The following is a 21,623-nucleotide window of genomic DNA, read 5'->3' as shown; positions in this document are numbered from 1 at the left end:
CATTACTTCTTGAAACACCAAACATTTCGGCTGTTTATTTTATGCTAGCACCTGCCATATGAGCACCAACAATTTGACCTCTTTGAAAGTTCGATAGATCTGTCATTTTAATGAATTTTAATTACCTTTTTCTTATGATATCTGATAAACAACAATTTTAGCAAAACATATTAAACAACACTAATAATAAATCAAAAAACATAAAAGTAAACAAGCTTTTGATGGTTTCATAGATATTTCGAAATTATGATGCTAGGTATTTCCATTATTTTGTCCAGCCCCTGTATATGTATTTAAATGCTACTTACATTGTATTTTCATGTTCAGTGTACAGTGTATATATTTCCAATATTGTATACATATAAAATATTAATCCCTACTACTAGTTATTTCAGACAATCAGCTACAGTGGATACACTTTCCTCCTTTTAGTACAGTTAATACTTTACTGTATATAAAATATAAATTTTAATGCAGATTAAACTACAGTAAGATAGTGAAGTTAACCCTAACCCTAACCCTAACACTTATTGTAACTGCACTACTTCTGCAATTTTGTATACTTCTTTCCAAAATCTTTAAAACAGTGATTGGAAAATGAAATAAATATTAATGAAGTATTTAGTTTTGTCTAATTGGCATGAGGAAAACTAGTGTGTTTCCACAGAACCTTTTTAAAGTACTTATTTATCTGGTGACATCATTAACTCACAACTTTTCAAGTCTACAGATGCACAAATATTTTAAATTACAGGTAAAATTTTGATTGATATAAGCAGGTTTTGAATTAAAAGACTTAATAGGCAGGAGAAATAACAACAATGATGATATTAGAGTCTGGCATCCATTATATAATTACTGTTGCAGAGGAATTTTCAATTGAATTTTTTTTAAATAAAAGATTGAAAAGAAATTACATCATATATTCCAATAAAGAAATTCATTACATTTTATTGAAAGTGAAGAATATAAAGCTGTAAGTGTCTGGCTGTGACCAAGAAAATTATAACTTTAGAATGTTCACCAAATACTAAATGATTACTTATAGTATTGTCCAGTATGTTTGACTGAGAAAATGATTATATAAACCATATCAATGTAATGATTTTGCTGCAAGTAGTACGAAGTTTCTAGGTGACAGAAGCGGTTCAAATATTGGTACCAGAGCACAAGGTATACCTGAAAGACAAGAAACAATGTTAAAACTGATATAAAAGATGAGATAAATCTATTGATAAATGTATCTTAATATTTATAGAAATTGTTTTTTAAACAAAGCTGAAACCAAAATCTTTAAATGTATTCCTTGAAAATAATATGCTAGTTACTTTCCAGAACTCACATTTTACATACATGACTGTATGACGTTTTTTTAATTCTGTGAATTCACCCTCTAAAGAAGAGGCTAGTTCTTATTTAAAAAGAAAGCTTAAACATAGGACTTCATACATTAAAAAAACATATAGAGTTACATCCTAAAATTTACAAAAGTTTTAAACATATTCACTGCTCTGCTTACAGATTAAATTTGCACAATATGTGTTAGTCATTTCTTGATCTGCAAATCTCAACGTTTTGAGATTATTACTTAAACATTCAGTAACATAAGTAAGTATGCCAATGATTATGCAGACATATCAAAATTTATAGAGTGATTCCTTGGTAGATAGCATTTTAGAGTAGTTGCTAATTATATGTAAAAGTTTCCACACAGTGTCACACATTCAATAATTTCAATTGCATTTTGTTGATTAACTTTTTCATTATTCATCAGGTATTTTATAGTTATCTCTTGTTCTTGAGTTGCAAAAGCATGACTTTTAAAATGTGATGTGATCCAAATATCTTATTTTACATCGCAATTAGTAAACAACATTGTTGGTTACATGTTTCCAATGGTGAGTCAAGGGAGTGTCTATAACTTTTTATAAAACACATTTTCCAAAGGATTTTATTTGAAGAGTACTGGTTTTTCAGTTTTCTTGCTGTTCCGTTTACACACACACACACACACACACTTATTTACACAAATAGAGAGACAGACAAATATAAATATGATGTACTTCTGCACAGTTCTATTAAAAAAATTCCACTCACACCATACTGGTCAACACGGGGCTACAATAGAAAACACTTACCATACAATATTCTAGGTTCACATGGGATATCAACAGCTGCTACTTCTTGAGGAATTCATTACTAAGTTACAACATTATTTGACTGATGTATGTATTTCTGCTGATGATATAACAGGTACTGCCTGAGTGATACTATACAACAGTCAAAGATAGTGAAATGGAATTTAATTCAGATCCATATGGTTACAAATCCAATATATTAGTCACACAGCCATACTTGCACCCAAGTCTAAGAGAGGTTACACTCCCAATCATTATTTGCATCATTTTTAGTTTATTTATATGTAACTTTTTACTAGTAAACAGTATTTCTTATCCATCTCTCTGTTGAGATAGATCTATGAATATTCTAAGTTCATATGGGATATCAACAGCTGCTGCTTCTTGAGGAATTCATTACTAAGTTACAACATTATTTGACTGATGTATGTATTTCTGCTGCTGATATCACAGGTACTGCCTGAGTGATACTATACAACAGTCAAAGGCTCTCTAGGCTATCTCTTCTGAAATAGGATCAGTCAGTATTTGAGAGCTTCCAGTTGATGTTAACACCTTACAGGTTATAATATCAATAAAACAGATTTATTCTACAGACTGATTACATTCCAAATGTGGTTCTGAAAATTCAATATGAGATAGTATTGTTGTAACAGAGAACTCTTATACACATACATTTTTTAAAGCTTTATGTAATACTCTTTGGTTATTCTTTGTTCACAGTATTGTTGTATGACAGATTTTCTTCCATATCAAAATGCTTATAGCGCTCATTATTTGGAGTAGAGGAGATAGGGAAATCCTTGATGTGAATGCTTTCAGTTTGGAAAGTAATTTTCCAACATTCAGTGTTGTATATGAACATTTATCTTAGTGAATTCCATTCCTATACAACTGAAAACATTATTTTTTAATCTCTTTCTCAACTCTGTGAAAAAGAGTACACATGTATTTACATACCTAAAATGAAATCAATCTCCATTTTTTACTCCATGGTTTGTTTCAAGACAAAAAGAATGACCTAGAAATGATTATTTGCATAATCAATTTCTCTTAGAGATTTTGGGAAAACAAAAATTTACCTGATTCCAAAATGTAAAGCATTCTATCAAGTAAGACGAGTGTTTCAATAACAGGCGCAATAGAAAGACGTAAAGTATAAAAACAAACTATATCTTTCCATTGATTTTCAGTTGCTTTGCACTGATCAATTATGCCAGGAGGTACTTGTGATATGCTGAATCCAAGAGATTTTAAAGCTTTCTCCAAGTACCTAAGAAAATAAAGAATTAAATGTGAGATAGTATACCAAAATATTTTATAAAACTTTATTTTCATTAATTTAATAGTTGTGTCATAACCCACCTCAATAGATTATATTATTTTTTATATGAAAATTTCTATTCAATTGATTCTTCTGGTTATTACTTATACAAAATGTATTTAATATCCTAGTGCTATGTTTGCTTTATTGCAAATGTAGTCACTTTTCTTCACACAATGTTATTTTAGTTAAACAATTCAAGTCTGATATGACAACTGTTAGTGAGAATCAGCAGTGGGAGGTACTTTATGGCTGACAATTTTCTGCAGAAAACATAAAGTGTATCTAAATCTATTCAGATATCTAATTCTTTTTTCTTTTGTACCGAATGTATTTTTGTAATGATAAAATTATTTTATTACTATTTACTCTTGATTAAAATACCCAGAACAACTGCATTAATCTGTGAGGGCCTTCAAAGATCATGTGTAAAACATCCTCCTCATACAAAAAATTTAATGGATCATACCTAATTCGTTTCTCACAAATCTTTGCAGATCATTAATGCTCAAAGCATCACACCCTTTACATATACTTCATACAGTCTGTTTTTATATGAAGAAAGACATCCTTTATTGCCAAACAGAATCAAGAATTCTTTGCTCTTCCACACCTTTCTTGCTCTGACTAAAACACTTTCACTATAACCATCCAGCGCTAATTAGATTAATTATTTAACGCACATACTGTCTACAAGCCCTTAAAGTTCAAAGAATTCATTTCTTAGGTGCCCTTATTATTAATTACTATGCCTGTACATCTAATATATTTTAGGTTATGGTTCTCAGTTAATCAGTGAGAAATTCCATACCACCTTTTATATACAAATTGGCTACACAGGATTAAATTCCTACCAACTCTTGAGTAAGTAAAGATACCAAGATGACACTAGGATTTTGTGCTCACTCTTATTAATCAATAATTAAGTATATGCAATGTTAAGTTTCTAGAACATTCTTCTGATTTCAAATAATTTCTGCTGTTCTTAAACAGATTCTGCAATGAAAATCAGTTTCTGAAAACATCACCAGTTCTGAATGCTCAAGAACTATACTGAATAGAAAGGTGCTGATAACTGAACCCTGGACAAACTTCTTCATTAAATTTATTGAGAAATCTATTACTAGATATGACTTGCATTAATTTTCACAAATCACTTGTTTATATCTTAGATTCTTAATATCCAGCAAATTATAGTACACTGTAAAAATGTGAATTAGAATTGTTTTTCTTAGATAAGAACTTCCCTGGTATATAAACCTCACCACTACCACTGACTGGATGGTCATAGTATGGTTCTGTTTTTACTAATATTTGATAAATTGATAATTAAATTCTGATTCCTTGCTGACCTGTTGAATATGTGTATATTTTTAGCACATGTACAGAAACAAAGTGAATTAGATAGTGTTATTTTGGTTTTACAAAATTTCTAGTTTGGAATTTAAAGTAATAGATTCTAACAAAGGCAAAAAAGACACCTTCAAATGTAGTGCACTCTGAAATAGCTACAAGGTGCATTCCAGAAGTTTTGAGACTTTTTCAGGAGACACATTTATTAATGTCGAAGAAGTACAAAACTCTAATCTCCTTCAAAGTAGGATCCTCTGACTTCAATGCACTTGTAGTGCTCCAGTCACTTTGTGAAGACCCCATGGAAGTCCTCAATAGTGAAGGTGTCCAGGGTCCTCGTTACAGCCTCCTTCATCTTCTCCTTTGAAATAACAAAAGTTGGCAGGTTAGCTTATTAAATGTATAGTAAGGATATACTAAAATTACAATTATGTAGGACATTTATAGGTGCGTGGCTTAGTGGTTAGGGTGTTGAACTCATGATCATGAGATTGTGGTTTTGATTCCTGGACTAGGTGATGTGTTGTGTTCTTGAGCAAACACATCATTTTCATGTTGCTGCAGTCCACTCAGCTGGCAAAAATGAGTAATCCTACAATAGACCAGCATCTCATCCAGGGGGAAATGTATGCACCATGGAAACTGACCCTATGAGTCTATATGACTTAGGAAGGAACTTTATCCGTTATCTTTAGGACATTTATATCTGGTTCTCCTAAAAATGTCTGAAAACTTCTGGAATGCATCTTGTTTATGTTAATATAACATCTCACTGTTAAGGTAACATTTGCGATTTCTGTACACCAATTAATATTCTATATTGTTTATATGTCTAAATTTACAGGGCTCTTTCTCGTAAAAATTTTTAAAACTGTAGTGAGAAATTTTGTCTGCTAGACTTTCAATTTTGTTTCATTGTACTAACATATTCAGTGCAACAGACTTCTTGACAAGAAGGCTTTTAGTTTTGTTTAAATAGGATTATGGCTGGGGATTAAAAGAAATTTTACTGTTCTGAAAAATTTGTTATAACCTGTAGAACAATTGCAGCGTAAAAAAGTTAATCAAAGAGGCTTTAACAGAATGTATCTGAATGAAAAAAGGCAAAAGGCTGGGTATCAGAAGAACATCTCTCTACTTAGTCAAAAGTACAAAGACAATTAGATAGCAACAGTTTCTTTAGTGGAATTCAATCTGTTGCAAATATTCAGGCAAAGTCTCTGCTTTCAGGATAAATTCCTCTAGTTACATTATTGTCTAAGAGGCCCTAACAAAAAGCAGAGCAGCCTGGTTGCACCCTCTTCCTGATTAAATAGTAAAATACTTGCACTCTCTTCCTGATTAAACAGTAAAAAAAAAAGATAAGTATCAAAGGCCAAGTAACATCCCACTAGTATACATCTTGTTTATGATCCATTTTCACACTCTTCTCTAAAAAACATGTTTTTTTTTTCTAGCACTCTGCACTCCAACATAACTAATTAGCCCTTTAATTTACATGCTTTTCAAATTCATTCACTACTTTCTTTGTGTACTTCCCACTTGTTTGTCTACATTTAGTATGTTATTTTTTTCCTTATTTACTTTCACATTTGCCTCTATTAACTAGCATGTTATCTTGTTGAGAAATTATATACCTAAACTGATAAAAATTTATAAACAGAAACTGATTTTGTTTTTGGAATATCAGGATATAATCTGATTGTAATTTGTTTTCAGACACAAAGAAGTCACATCAAAATAGCCAAGAGTTTGTATGTTTATTTTCATTTATTTTAAGATTAGTAGGTTTGGCAATGTTAGCACATTACGCAATATGACAATAACCACTATGTAAAATACAAAGCAACTTGTCTTGCCTAGAAATTTTTAATGATATTTCAGTAATTAAGGATTTTTCAGGCCTATATTTTACAACATAGCTTCAAGAGAGAATAATAATTTGAAGAAGACATACATGAGCCTATTTGTGAACCAGAAACTGGAATGTATAATAAAGTTAGAGTCTAGTGGTTTGATGTCAAAAGTTTCAGTCATACACAAAACTAAGGTCAAACCCATTGCATTTTCTCTGAAATATAATGTTGGTGCAAATTTTACATCATCATTTTGTTAGTGCAAGGAAGTATACGAGAATTGCAATAAATACAAATTATTGGGAGGTTGTAATTGTGGAGATTCAAAGTGCTACTTCCAAGCTAGCTTGGCATGCAGGCATTAATAATTTGGAAATCACCATGGAATAAGTAAAATTTTAATCTATGGTGAATCAGGCAGTTTGTCAGCCAATAAAATCAGAGGAGGTTAAACTACTTAAGTGTGAAGGGCTTCTAATTTTCACAATGCAGAATGAGGATAAAACAGTTGTATTGGCAGCTTTTACTCTGGAATATACACACCTTTAAGAATAAAACCTCTAAGCTGGTTGGAAATTAACTATGGCATGTTTTTTTGACATTGTCCCGTGTGAATGCAAATGGTCAATATGTGTGGAAATTCTGAAATACATAATGCACAGGTAACTAGTGTATTATTACCACATAAAGAAATCATAGTTCAACATGTAAATCTTTAATGGTTGTTTTTTTTTTGCATATCATTCATGCAGTGTGTGAACTCCAAGAAGATATTCTTAACTTTTACTGATGAAGTGAAGTGCTAGTAATTTTGATCACCAACTTGTTAGTAATGATGGTAAAATAAAATGTATGTCCTTTCAAACCAGTGTTACTTCCCTGATCCAGTCTATGGGTCAAAATATAATTGTAGCCTGTAAAATATTATACGTTCTTGTTGTGATATAAGAGGAAGATGCACAACAACATAAATTCTTAGTAACATGAAAAACTACAACCTCAAGACTGCAATATTCAATTCATCAGCTGCATCGAAGGTACTGAAGACTACCATTTTGCCAATGCTTGGAAAAAAATTTCTATGTGATGTAGCAGTAAAAAATTATTTTGAAGGATTTGAGACAAGAGATTTTCAACATATGCTTCAGAGAGCAAGCACAAAAATGTTACAGAAAATGTCAGAATCTGGTTAGAGGATATGAAGAGTGATCCTGGATACCAAGAGTTACCTGAAGAAATAGTGGATGAAATCATCATTAATGCCAGCAGAATTAGTGAGGATAATGAAAATGATAAAACATTATATCCAAGAAACCATTATTTTGTACATTGACTTATCAAAAAAAAAAAAAAAATGATATTCAGTAATATTATCAACATCTTAAAAGAATTCATTATCCAGAAGCATCTGTAGCAACAAGATAAAGATTGAATCTGGACACATTCTTCAAGTCAGTTAATTCCAATCCAGCTGCAGTAGTTCAACTTGGTGATTATATTGATACTTATGTTAATGTCTTGGTTCCTCTTCAGTCACCTTAGACAGACTTCTACAAGAGAAACGCACAAACTAATGAAGCACCATAATACAATTGGGTCATAATGAAAAGGTATCATCTCTATCCACTACCTTCAAGTTTATCTGTCTGCTGCCACAGTTAAATGAAGTTAAGAATTTACAATACAGTATTAATTTTTTAATTTTTATATACTGTAATGTCACATATAATATATATTTGTTTCATATAGCAATACTATGTTTATAGCATTTTCTGTAATTTTGTTTCAGTTTATCATATTCAACATACAGTGTATATATTTCTAACATTGTAACATGATAATCATAAAAAGAGCATTGGAACCTCACTTGAGCTAAAAGTTCATAAATTTAATCTCAGCAGGATGACATACTTATAAAATTGTTAAAAATGACACTGAATAGCAAACTATCTGAACTGTAGTATTCTATACCAAGATGAAAACCCCACCTATCAAACACTTCTACTAAGGTGTTTCTGTAACATCAAAAATACGCATAAGAAATAAGCCATCTGTGTGGAAAGAAGTTTGCTTCCCAACCACATGGTGCTAGGTTCTGTCCCACAATGTGGCACTTTGGTCAAGTGCCTTCTATTATAACCTCAGGTAGACCAAAGCCTTGTGAGTGGATTTGGTAGACAGAAACTGAATGAAGTCTGTCATAGATGTATGTGTCTTTGTGTTTGTTCCCAACCACTGCTTGACAACTGGTGTTGGTGTGTTTATGTCCCTGTAACTTAGCAGTTTGGCAAAGGAACAAAACAGAATAAGTACCACACTTAAAAAAAATAAGTACTAGTGTCAAGTCATTTGACTAAAATTCTTGAAGATGGTGCCCCAGGATTGCTACTATTGAATAAGTGAAACAAGTAAAAGATACAAGATCTGTTGTATTATTTCTTCTACTCTACACCTTTAAATTCACTCCATCTATGCCAATTCTATTTAATCCTGTTTGATGCACTTACCTCTATTCTCCCTGCCTCATCTATGTATTAATTGAACAATTCATACAAAACACTTTGTCCTACATTCCATCTCAGTGGAACTTCTTTTTCACAGAATTTTCTCCAATTCCTACACTGTGACAATTCAAATTTAACCACAACTTTACCCACATTATTCCTTAGCTTGATCCAAGAGATTTAAAAGACATGATTGCTGTTCCTTCACTCATACACAATAAAATAAAAGCGAACTTCTGTCTGTCCGTCTGGGACCTCTGTATCTTAATCTACATTTGCTCTACATAGACATATACCTTTTTGGAATCAGGATGATCCTGGGATTGAAAATCTGCCCTTCATTTGGTTCTTGAACATTAGGATCTGATTTAAAAGTATTTTAGTTGCTATTTCTAGCAGGTAAAGGGACCACGAGTGGTTTTAGTGCCATAGTATTACTGAGATAGGTGAACAAGAGTTACCTCCTTTAGCTTAAAGTTTTACTAAGGAATTTAGCAGCTCTTTTATCTTTTTCAGTCATCAGACTGCAACCAAGCCTTGAAGAATTTTAATCGAACAAATCAACAACACCAGTTCTTTCTTTTTTATGCCTGGTACTTCTTTTTTTATTGGTCTCTCTTACCGAACTACTAAGTTACGTGAACATAAACACACTAACACCAATTATCAAGCGGTGTTGGGGTACAAACACAGACACAAAGCCACAATATATATGTATCTTCTATAATAAGAACTACTGAGTTTCTTAACTCTTTGGATCCTCCTGGAATGCCTTCTCACAAACTGACATTAAAGAAAGGAGTTCCATTCATGCTTTTGAGAAATCTGGACCCCACAAAGCTGTGCAATTGAACAAGACTGATTATCAGGCAAATGCATCCACATCTTTTGGAAGCAACAGTTCTCATTGGACAAGGAAAGAGAGAAAATGTGTTTGTTCCAAGAATTCCACTGATTCCAGCAGACATACCCTTTAAATTCAAGAGACTTCAATTTCCAGTAAAAGTTAGTTTTGCAATGTCAATAAACAAGTGTCAAGGACAGTCACTCAAAATTGTTGAACTTCACCTCATGCAGCAGTGCTTTTCTCATGGTCAGCTCTATGTTGGTTGTTCCGGAGTTGGAAATGGTAACAATCTCTTCATACTTATACCAAGTGGTAGAACCAAGAAATTGTTCGTTCTGCTGCCTCACAGTGATCTCCAAATGTCACAGTGATGCAAAACTCTCCAAATGCTTTATTATTATTTCCCTTTTTAGTTTTGGGCTGCAGGCCCAATTAGCCCTCCACAGGAGCTAGCTTAAAAGTCTGCATGGAATGCAGCTTTTAATCTAGAACACAATAAAGACATATTTGAAAAATTTCTTGATGGAAACTTACACTTCAAATGATAAATTCTCCACATTTTTAATAGATATTTTTATACAGCCATGTTTGAAAGTAGGCTGGATTGCTTTTACAACACACTGCAAAGATGCACGATACCAATGTCTGCGAAGGCTTGGCCTATTCTCTGAAAAAAAAATGTTACGATATTAAAATTCATTCAGTGAAATTTAGAAAGGTTGAATATATATTTTTACATTATATTCATACTAGCATACTATTATATCCTTGAGTTTGGATGTAAACTACACTGTAAAAGTGTTATAACACTACAAAAATGAAATCAGTAACAAACTTATATCTCTTCTCAATGACTTCTATGACTGCCTTCACAACTGCAGCTGCACACACCACACTGTACATCACACTGTCAGTACACATGCACCTTTATAAGGGTTAGGACAGTTCACTTGCTATTCCACAGGGGTGTCAGGATTTTATCACATCTACCCTTTTTGAGCTTGACTTTCCTTGGAAGTTAATATTTATTTTATTTATTGTATATTTATTACCACCCCAACTTTTTTTTTTACTTAATTCATTGGGAAAAAAATTGGAATATTTTTTTCGTTTTGGCTCTACTTGCAAAATTTCTCTTTGTTTTCTTTTCCTAGTTGATATACTCGGTTTGACTATTCCTTGAGGTACAGGGACATCAAAAATGTCATAAAGAAATTCCATTGACTCTTCATGTCTTGTTCTTTCTTCTGTAAACCATTTTTCCAGTTGGTTTAGGTGGTGTCTCTTGTGTTCCCATGTATGACCATTTACCATTTACATTACTTTTCGTAAACATTTACTTATTATACCTTATCCTCAACTTTCCTTTGTATTTCTGTATATTTAAAAAAAACACCTTGTCACCGATTTTGATGTATTTCATCGTATTTTTGGTGTTTCTCTCCATTTTTTCTTTTCTTTCCAGTAGTAATTTGTCAAACACTGACCTGACTTTCCTGGCGAACATTAGTTCAGCTGATGACATACCTGAAGTGGTGTGGGGGTTAGGTGTTATTCAGTAGACATTTAAGAATTGTGCCAATGCAGTATCAGTTAGTAGCTCCGTAGATTTTTTTCAGCGCCTTTTAAACATGTCTACAAAACGTTCCACTAGTTCATTCAATCTCAGATGGTATGGCGAGTAGTAATATGCTCCATGCATGCATTTTGCAAAAGTTTTAAAATTCCTTCAACATAAACTGTGTTCTGTTATCAGACACTATAGTGTTTGGGATGCCATATCATGCAAAAACTTCGTTCAGAAATTTCATCGTTACTTTTGAGGTTGGCTTCCTGCATTTACATATTTCCGGGCATTTCATGTAACAATGCAAAATTATTAAGATAATACCCTCCATATAACAGTCCTGCGAAGTCTATGTGTAATCTGGACCAAGGTATGTCAGTCTTGGGCCAAGGCTGAATTTTTATAGGTGGCACTTTTGCTGCCAGAGCACAATCCTTGTAGGCTTTCACCAATTTTTCAATATCCTGATTCATATTCGGCCAGTAAACGTAGCTCCTCATCAGCACTTTCATTCTTGTGATTCCTGGATGTCCCATGTGGAATTCTTTTAGCATATGATTTTGCAAAGAAACAAGTATTACAACCCTCTGAGCATAGATAAGTACGTCATCACATATTGAATATCATTTCAAAACTGTGTTACACTCGGTTACATGAGTTTTTGTATTCGTTTCTGACTTCATTATTTTTTTCATTTTTATAATGAACACATCCTTCTCTGCTTTAATTTTTATTTCCTCTAAAGTGGCAGGCAGTTTGCTTTGATTTCAGCTTTTAATGCTGCTATTACTGTGTTCTCTAATGGTTCATTGTATTTAGGTATCAATCTTGACAGCCCATCCACATGTCCCAGTTTTTACGATGGTAGAAATTCCATCTTAAAGTCATAATTTAGCAGGATTGTCCCCTAGCACTGCAATCAGTTGGCTGTATGTGTGGGGATACCCTTTATCAATCTGTAAATTGACCTGCAGACTGAATTTCTTTCCATGTATGAATTTGTGAAATTTTTTCACTGTAAAAATAATGGTTTCTCAATTTGGCTGTAGTTTTTTTGAGCTGTCAACAATGAACGTGAAGCATGAGCGATAGGTATTAGTCTACCATTTTCATACTTGTGTAAAATTACTGCTCCTATACCACTTTCGCTAGCAACTGATGCTACTACTATTTTTAAATTTGGATCAAAGTGCAATAATGACAGTTCCAATGTTAAAACTTCTTTAATTTCTTTGACCACTTTTTGGCATCCATCTGACCAATACCATTTAACGTCTTTTTTCAATAGGTTGTTTAGGGGTGCTCTAAGCTCATGCATATTTGATATATATGTTTGGTAATAGTTTGCAAGCCCCAAGAACGCTTGTAATATCGTAATATTTTTCGGGGGAGACATATTTTTTATTGCAGTTGATCTCGAAGGATCTGGCCTGTGACCATTTTTATCAATAACTTGCCCTAGATACTTTATTTCTGGCATGAAAATTTCACATTTTTCTATGCTAAGTTTAGATTCATACTCCTTTATTCTTTCAAAGACCTTTTTAACATGTTCCTCATGCTGGCCTTGAGACTCACTTTTTATGAGTATGTCATCCATGAGTATGTTATCAAAATCTGTATCCGCAAGCATTGTATCCATCACCTATTGGAAAATACTAGGTGCCACCTTTATCCCAAAAGGAAGTCGATTGAATTTATATAAACCTTTATGGGCGTTTATCGTCAATAATTTTGAACATTCCTCCTTGACTTGTAACTGTAAGTATGCCTTCGACAAGTCCAACTCTGAAAATAGTTTTTCTCCATTGAGTTTCGCAAAAATTTCCTCCAGATTTGGTAATGAGTAATTGTATGTCATCAAACAATCATTCAAGCCTACACATACTTGTATTTTATTATTTTTTTCTTTACATAAACAGTTGGTGATGCCTGTTCTGAATAATCAATTTTTTCTATAACTCCAAGCTTTTCAAGGCTATCAAATTCCTCGTTGACTTAATTCAACACCATGAAAAGTACAGCTCACTTCGGTTTGAATACCAATGCAGCATTTTCTTTCACTTGAAATTTTACTTTTGTCTTGGTGCACCTACCTAATTCTGCAGAAAAAACATCAGGAAAAATCTTTTTTAATTTCTTTTTTAAATCCTCCGACGCCTTATTTGAACTGGCATAAGCACCGTTTACATTATTACAAAAAATATTTATGGAGAGGTCCCATAAATTAAATAGTTCCATCCAGTCTGTGCTAAACAGGTTTGTCCTATTTTTTAATTCAAAAACTTTGGTTTTCAAAGTTTTTCCATGAAATGTCACCTCACTTATCATTATGCCCCCAAATCACAATTGTTTCCCTGAAATATCTCACACAATTTTCTAAGCTTTTTTCAAAGTAGGCTTTCCTATTTTTCTCCATGTATCATCAATTATCGTGATATAACTACCTGTGTCTAACTGTAGTCTCATATTCACAATATTTATTTTTATAGAAATAAATTTTCTTTTTTGTGCCTTGCTTTGCATTTGTGTTGACAATACATTTTTTCTTGAAATTTTTTCCTTCGACCTTTTTTGTTTCACCAAGCAATGTAAATTCTTATGTCCAATTTTCCCACATCCCAAACATTTTAGATTTTTAAAAGGACAGTTTCTTTTAAAATGTATTTCTCTTTTAAGATGTATTTCTCCACACTCATAGGGTCTTGACTGTTGTTTTTCTTATTTCTTATCTGTTACAGGCTGACAAGTATGTATATTTGAAAAATCTTTTTCAATTTTTTTCTGTGTCCTGTCATAAATTTATAATCCTTTGGCATTCTTCAATTGAATTAGCAACCCCGTCTGCTGAAAACGAACCTGAAATGTTTTTGAACTGCAACAATAATTCCAACAACTGTTGATTATGCTGTTGTTGTTGTAGTTGATGTTGTATCTGTTGTTGCTATTTCTGTTGTAGTTGCTGTTTGTTCTTGTTGTAGTTGCAACTGTATCCCAGAAGCTAATAGGTCTTCCATGCTAAGAACATCCTCAGTGAGCTTTGAATGCCTCATCACCACTGTTATATCCTTGAGTTTGGATATAAACTACACTGTAACAGTGTTATAACACTACAAAAACTAAATCAGTAACAAACACATAAACTTATGTCTCTTCTCAATGACCTCTACGACTGCCTTCACAAATGCAACTACACACACCACACTGTACATTGCACTGTCTGAGCCTTTATAAGGTTTAGGACAATTCACTTGCTATCCCACAGGGGTGTCAGGATTTCATCACAACACATACCCTTGTCATCAAAAATGCTGACAGTTTTATTAATGATAGAAAATGGTGTGTCAAAACAATGAAAGAAACCACTGCTAAATGTCAGCAGTCAGAGAACCAGATACAGTTGTAACATCTTGTTTGAAAATATTGAAAATATTATGTTTTTATTCAACATATTCCCTTCTCAGTTTCACACACTTATTGCAGCAATCCTTCAATTTTTCTAAGCAACCAGGCTTTTCACAATACCCTTAAAGCCAGGAACTTTTCAGCACCCCTCGTGTGTGTGTGTGTGTGTGTGTGTGTGTGTGTGTGTGTGTGTGTATACATATATATATATATAAAAGAAAATGGGATGACAAAAGAATAAACAATTATGAACTTCATCAGCTGAAAGCTGTTTCACATCTGAAGCACCAATGAAGCTATAGGGTGAAACTTGAGCACTCAACTATGAGTACATTGCATATTATAGCAGAAACAACTGTAAACAAATGAAGTTCATAATTGTTTATTCCTCTGTCAACCCAATTTCTTATTACAGTCTGTACATAACTGACACTTCATTTGAAGCGAGTTCTAACACCAGGTTATTAGTATTACAATGCCTAAGTGAAATATTAAAATATATATATATGTCAAGGCAAGGAAACAGTAAAACACACCACACACACATATACAGGCATATATACCATACATATATACATATATATATATACATGCATGCATACACACACACACAAATATATAAAAGCATGTGTGTGTGTGTGTGTGTGCATATGTACACAGATACAAAATGGTGGTCTTCTTTCAGTTTGTCTACCTATTCTTCTCACAAGGCTTTGGTTGCTACTAGGATATAGTAGAAGGCACTTGCACAAGATGCTTGTGCATGCCTCTGTGTGTGTGTGTGGATATATCCTCCTCATTATCATTGTTTAAAGTCTGCCTTCCATGCTCACATAGGTTGGATGGTTTGACAGGAGCTGGCCAGGTAGAAGACTACTCCAGGCTACTGTGTCTGTTTTGGCCTGGTTTTTACAGCTGGATGCCCTTCCTAATACTAACCACCCTACAGAGTGGACTGAGTGTTTTTTACATGGCACCAGCACAGGCAAGGTAAGTTTTGGCATGGTTTTTACAGTTGGATGCCCCTCCAAGTGCCAACCACTTCTCAGTGTGGATTGGATGCATTTTACAAAGCAGCTGCACTAGCAGGGGAGAGGACATTAGAGGAGATGATGTGTCAGATAATGAAAGGTAAAAGTGTGACAGAGAGACAGAGAGGCAGAAACAGGTGTCTTGCTATAGAGGAGGTACATGGTTAGTTGGCCAAAGAGAGAGAGAGAGAGAGAGAGAGAGAGAGAGAGAGAGAGGTAACAAGAAAGAGAACAAAAACACACGTGCTGATGTAAAGGAGATACCTGGTTACCTAGCTGTTGCATAGTAAAACTATATACCCTTCCCAGTAAAAAGTAGTAGGAGCCAGCAATTATAAATAGACCAGTAGCTGGTTGTCAAGAGAGGGTTGAGAGTCAACAGCTCTACTCAGTGTCTTGTGGAGCTATCTGTGAAAGTAAGACAGAAATTAGTGTATTACTATTCTGGTACAAAGAGATACAATAGTATCTGATGATTAGTAATTATTGTGACTACTAGCGTAAAACAGCAACTACAGTACAATGGCAGCCACACATCACACCAGTGGGAGGAACTCACTTTACAACAGTGGTGACAAGGAAAAGCAAATTTTCGCAGAGTGAAAAGGAAAAAACATTTACGCGGAGAGTTTAAACTAATTCACATGGAAAATTAAATAACTCGATAAAAAAGAAACTAAAATCTTGTGGTGCAAACTTAAGAAAATCATAAAATATGGAAGACTTTCTAGCTGGGGTAGTTAAGTTGCAAAAGCAGCAACAACAATTCAAGGAACAACAACAAGGATTGCAGCAGCAAATATTACAACTAATGAAGTTGATAACTGTGACCATGTAGCAAATTCAAATATGACCCCAAAGAAGGAGTAACCTTCAAGGCTTACTTTTAAAGATTTCAACAAATTTTTGAAAAAGAATGTCAGGAATATAGAACTGAACCTTTCTTACTTTGCCCACCCCATATTAGCTTAAAGGACCACAAAAAAAAACAAATTGCCACAAACCCTTCCATTCACCTCATCTACCCTTCACACTCTGATATAGGTAGGATCAGTGAAGTTATATTAGGTAGGATTCCATACTAAATCTACACTAAACCTGTGGACTAAATCTACTGAGGCCATCCAATGGTTTAATTCCTTAAACTCCAAACATAACTCTAGAACACCCTTAAACCTCCTCACCAATATTGACCCTTACACCTCCCACCCTAATTCTATTACTAACACCAGTATCCTAAACCTACCTTATGACCAAGCTAAACCCAATACTGAAATAAGAAATGATGGAAATAATATCATTAGACACGAGAACTATCATAAACTACATTTCCCTGATGACAATATTACATCTTCCTTTTTTATGTTAATGCAATTGATGGTTGTCTTTTTCCTATGTAGGTCCGCAGTGTTGAAGAATTCTTTAGGCTTGCCCACTTGCAACTACACTATGACTTCTCTTTTATCTGCATGGAACACAGTATACATTGGCATATGTATTTTTGTATCATTTATATCTGCAGAGAGATGTGTCTGTGTAAGTGCAATGCATATTGCTTGATTGCATGCAGAAAGATCCCTCAGGCATGCAATTTTTTGATCGCTGGTGTTTTGTAGGAGGCCTCTTATATTTATTAAAAGAATTGATGTGATTGCCAGCTTTGCCACACCTGAAAAATTTTGTTGCTTGATGGTTGCAGCTCACATTGCATCCACATACAGTTTTTTGGTCTTTGTTGCAGGCCTATAGTGTGGTTAGAGTTCCTCCAAGTATGGTGTTGTCTTACCTTGTTGGAGTGTTTTGCCATCTCACCATGCCAGCAGATATCTTTAACATGAAATTTACAAATGGTACATGCTTCATGTAATGTCTTGTTTCTGTATCTATTTCTCTCCCTTTTTGTTTCTTTTCTACATGCATTTTTGATATTGGTCTCTCTTTCAACAGGCTTCACAGTTAGTTCCTTTACCTTTATATATATATATATATATATATATATATATATATATATATATATATATATACACACACACACACACACACACAAATATATAATTATATTAAAGGGTGTGGACAAACCCCACCACCATGCTAGAAATAGACACCAAATGGCTCTAAAAATCACATCTGTTAGCACAGGTTATAAGCAGACAGATGCCAAGACCTTTCACAACCTGTACTAATGGAGTGCAGTTGTGGTTTTTAAAGCCATTTGGCGTCTGTTTCTAGCATGTTGGTGGGGTTTATCTGCACTATTTAATTTAATTATATTATATAATTATATATTAGTATAGTTAAACATGCAAAACCATACAATATAATTTCCAGGAGATACCGTCTCTGCTCTGAGGCATCCCTGTCTATTCTGTGGACCAACGAGAAGATAATTAATGGAATTTCTGAACGTCTATTGAGATGCCTACACGCATATAAATGTACTTTTGCACAATGCAGGGAGAATGAATTTTGAGTAACCATTAACTTAATTTAATTTAATTTAATTTAATGTATGGATGACTTAAGTTTATGTTTAACCTCCCCATTCTTATAAACAGCAAATAAATAAATAACTCGCTTTGTGATCATGAGTTCACCAAACCTCGCATGTGCATATGTTCACATTTTTGCTGATGCTTGTATGAGTGTGTGTACTTGTGCCATGTAGCTTGTCCATATCTGTTAACAGTTATTTTCAATACTTTTCTCGCTGGACTACATGTTTGTTTCTCTCTTTGTCATCTGCAATTTTATCTTTGATCTTCTATATATATGAAGATTTTTCAGCCATCTGGCTATTTTTCTCTACAAAACGGAAAGTTACATTATGGAACAGTCATTTTAACGAGTTGTTTTTATTTATTTAGCACCTGACAAGATACATCTGCACCATCGGATGCTCTTGAACCTGTCGTTGAGTGTCCCACCCAAGAGGAATCGATGCTAGATGTGTCGAAACAATTGTCATGATTAATAATAAATTCTCGAATATTCCATTTTCTGTCTTTCATTTGTTATGTACCTAACGATCACTCTGAAAGTGACCATGCTTTACCAGTAAGCTACCAGGTGTAAACCATTTGTTTTATTATCCATTATATATATATATATATATATATATACATACATACATACATACATACATACATACACTGGGTTGGAGCTGGAAAGAAATAAAATATCAGTGATCTAATGGTTGTCCAAAAGACCCTCATTGAGATATTCCACAAGGTGTGTAATATTGAAGACTGTTCATAGTTTTATTACTAGAGTACCAATACAACATCAATATGAATAAAAACATGTACAATATATTAATTATCCAAATATATTTACTATAAATGAGAATTTACAAAAAAAACAAAAAACAAAGATGGGTGTGTAAACAACAAACAGGAAGTGAGAAAGTCTTTTACGTTTCGAGCCTATGCTCTTCGACAGAAAGGAACACAGAGACAAACAGGGAGGTGCCAGGGTGTACCCTCAAGATCCAAAGTGAGTAGAAGTAGGAGAACAAGGTGTGTGGATGGGTAAAGGTTGCAACAGTATATGAGAAAGTGAGAGATGATTAGGGACGGAGAATAGGTGAGAGTGAATATAATGAAGAATAAATGTTGAGGAATAAGCAGAGGAGGTAGGGAAGAGTAGGCGACAACTGCAGAAGTTGGATAAGGCTGAGTGGTGGATAAGGATGGCCAATGATATGGGTTGGGGAGGTAGAGGAGGGGAGATTACTGACAGTGGAGCGGAAAAAGGGGAAGTGAAGAGCACCAGAAGAGTAATAATGAGAGAGAGAGAGAGAGAGGGGGGGGGGGGGTTAAAAAATATATTTACTACTCAGTAAATTACATATGCAATACTTTTCAATTCCCTGTCTTGTAATTTTATAATCTAATATTAGTAGTCAATAACCAACCTGAAAAAGTGATGTTCCTGAAATATAAGTAAAATGAAATAGAGAAAAATTTTGCAATATTAAGTTACTTATTAAAATGAATTTGGTGGTGGTGGTTTACCAAGTAATCTTTTATGATATGCATCAACAAAATGGCAGGCCAACTCTCTAGCTTCATATGTCAAACGATGCTGTAATGTTTGTAAATGTTGACTCATAGGATAACCCCAGCTGGCATTATTAGATAATGAACAATTGCTATTGAAAAAAAAGAGAAACAAAAAAAAAAAACAATAATTACTGTTTGATAAAATACTAAACAATGGCAAAAAGTTTAGATTTTCTGAAGAGAACAAAGTAAAAGTCACAAACTGTTTTGTGTTTAATAATGTAAATTAAAGAGATTTTGCTATTCTATGAAAGAAAAATGTAATAATAAAAATTGAAACTTTATTTACATTTGATGGATATTTGTCCACATCTTGTTTGTTGTTAACACAACGTTTCGGCTGATATACCCTCCTGCCTTCATCAGGTGTCTTGGGGAAATTTTGAACCTGGGTTCTCATTCCTAAGGTATTTGATGATATTATTATTATTAAGGTCACTGCCTGGAATCAAACTCGGAATCTTGGGGTTAATAGCCCGCACCTTTAACTCCAAGGTTCCGAGTTCGATTCCAAGCAGTGACCTGAATAATTATAATAATAACATTGAAAAATACCTTGGGAATGAGAATCCAGATTCGAAATTTCCCCAAGACACCTGATGAAGGCTGGAGGGTATATCAGCCGAAACATTGTGTTAACAACAAACAAGATGTGGACAAAATATCCGTCAAATGTAAATAATGTACATAATTCCTCATCTCTTAAATATAGAACTGTAAAACTGAAACTATTCACAAATAATAAAAGTACAGGAATCCATCATTTGATGGAGAGCAGAATTAAATTATATATTGGTGGAATATTAAAATTTCTTTCAATCAGTGCACTTCAAGATCCAATGTAAGATTTTTTCTCACATTAGAATAAGCTATTATATTAGAATAAACTGTAATTTTCTAAAATTTGCATTGTCAAAGCCCCAAAATTACAATCCCATTAGGTTCTGAAATTACAACTGGTTATGGTATAGAAGTATGGGTGACATGAAAAGATATTTCAAATGAATGCAGAGCCCAACACTGCAATGATAGACTACTTCAAGGCATATTGAGAGTCATACAAAAATGAAGAAATATCAAGGGAATAGAATGAATATTCAAAAAAGTTATTATTCTAATGCACAATAGATGTGGCAGCAGTACTTTAATTCAGTTTGTGAACAATTCCATTAAATTCTAGAATGATCAAGCTAACAAGTGTAAAAGTACAGGCAAATATGTAAATTCCGGTTATCTTAATATTTTACAATAACATTGCCTAATACATTTGAACAATACTCCTTCAGTCAATATTTTATATAACTTTTATAATATTCTTTTTATAAAAAGACTGGTACTCAAATTACAGGCAAGATTTTTGATCTAATGGACGTCCAGAAGATCATCATTGACATATTCCACAAGGAAGAAAAGACTGAAGATTATTGTGTTGAAGCATCTCTTTGTAATGTTTGAATGAGCAAGGTATGGCAAAAATAAGTACATCAATAAGGAGTTTTTGCTTTTTTTTAGTTGATGTTTTATTATGTTTGAGACT

General features: G+C 33.4%; 1 protein-coding gene across 12 annotated transcripts in view; it reads right to left on the bottom strand.

Moving 5' to 3' along the window:
- Positions 1 to 923: 923 nt before the first annotated feature.
- Positions 924 to 21,623, bottom strand: part of LOC106879509 (methyltransferase-like protein 25B) — a 143,372-nt gene continuing 122,672 nt past the window's right edge. For 6 of the 12 annotated variants that reach the window (XM_052974169.2, XM_052974174.2, XM_089364256.1 and 3 more), the window contains 4 exons: positions 20,039 to 20,175; positions 10,557 to 10,689; positions 3,221 to 3,411; positions 924 to 1,179 (listed from right to left, as the gene is read on the bottom strand). In XM_052974169.2, coding sequence (XP_052830129.1) covers positions 1,094 to 1,179; positions 3,221 to 3,411; positions 10,557 to 10,689; positions 20,039 to 20,175 — 547 coding nt within the window. In that variant the 3' untranslated portion in view covers positions 924 to 1,093. Of the gene's footprint in view, positions 1,180 to 2,058; positions 2,271 to 2,467; positions 2,609 to 3,220; positions 3,412 to 10,553; positions 10,690 to 20,006; positions 20,176 to 21,623 lie in introns of those variants that run through there. The other 6 variants (XR_016244607.1, XR_016244609.1, XM_089364258.1 and 3 more) reach the window with 6 other exon arrangements.

The sequence above is a fragment of the Octopus bimaculoides genome, chromosome 16, assembly GCF_046866305.1.
Source record: "Octopus bimaculoides isolate indiv1 chromosome 16, ASM4686630v1, whole genome shotgun sequence".
Taxonomy (NCBI): domain Eukaryota; kingdom Metazoa; phylum Mollusca; class Cephalopoda; order Octopoda; family Octopodidae; genus Octopus; species Octopus bimaculoides.
This window is presented reverse-complemented; position numbering and strand designations above follow the sequence as displayed.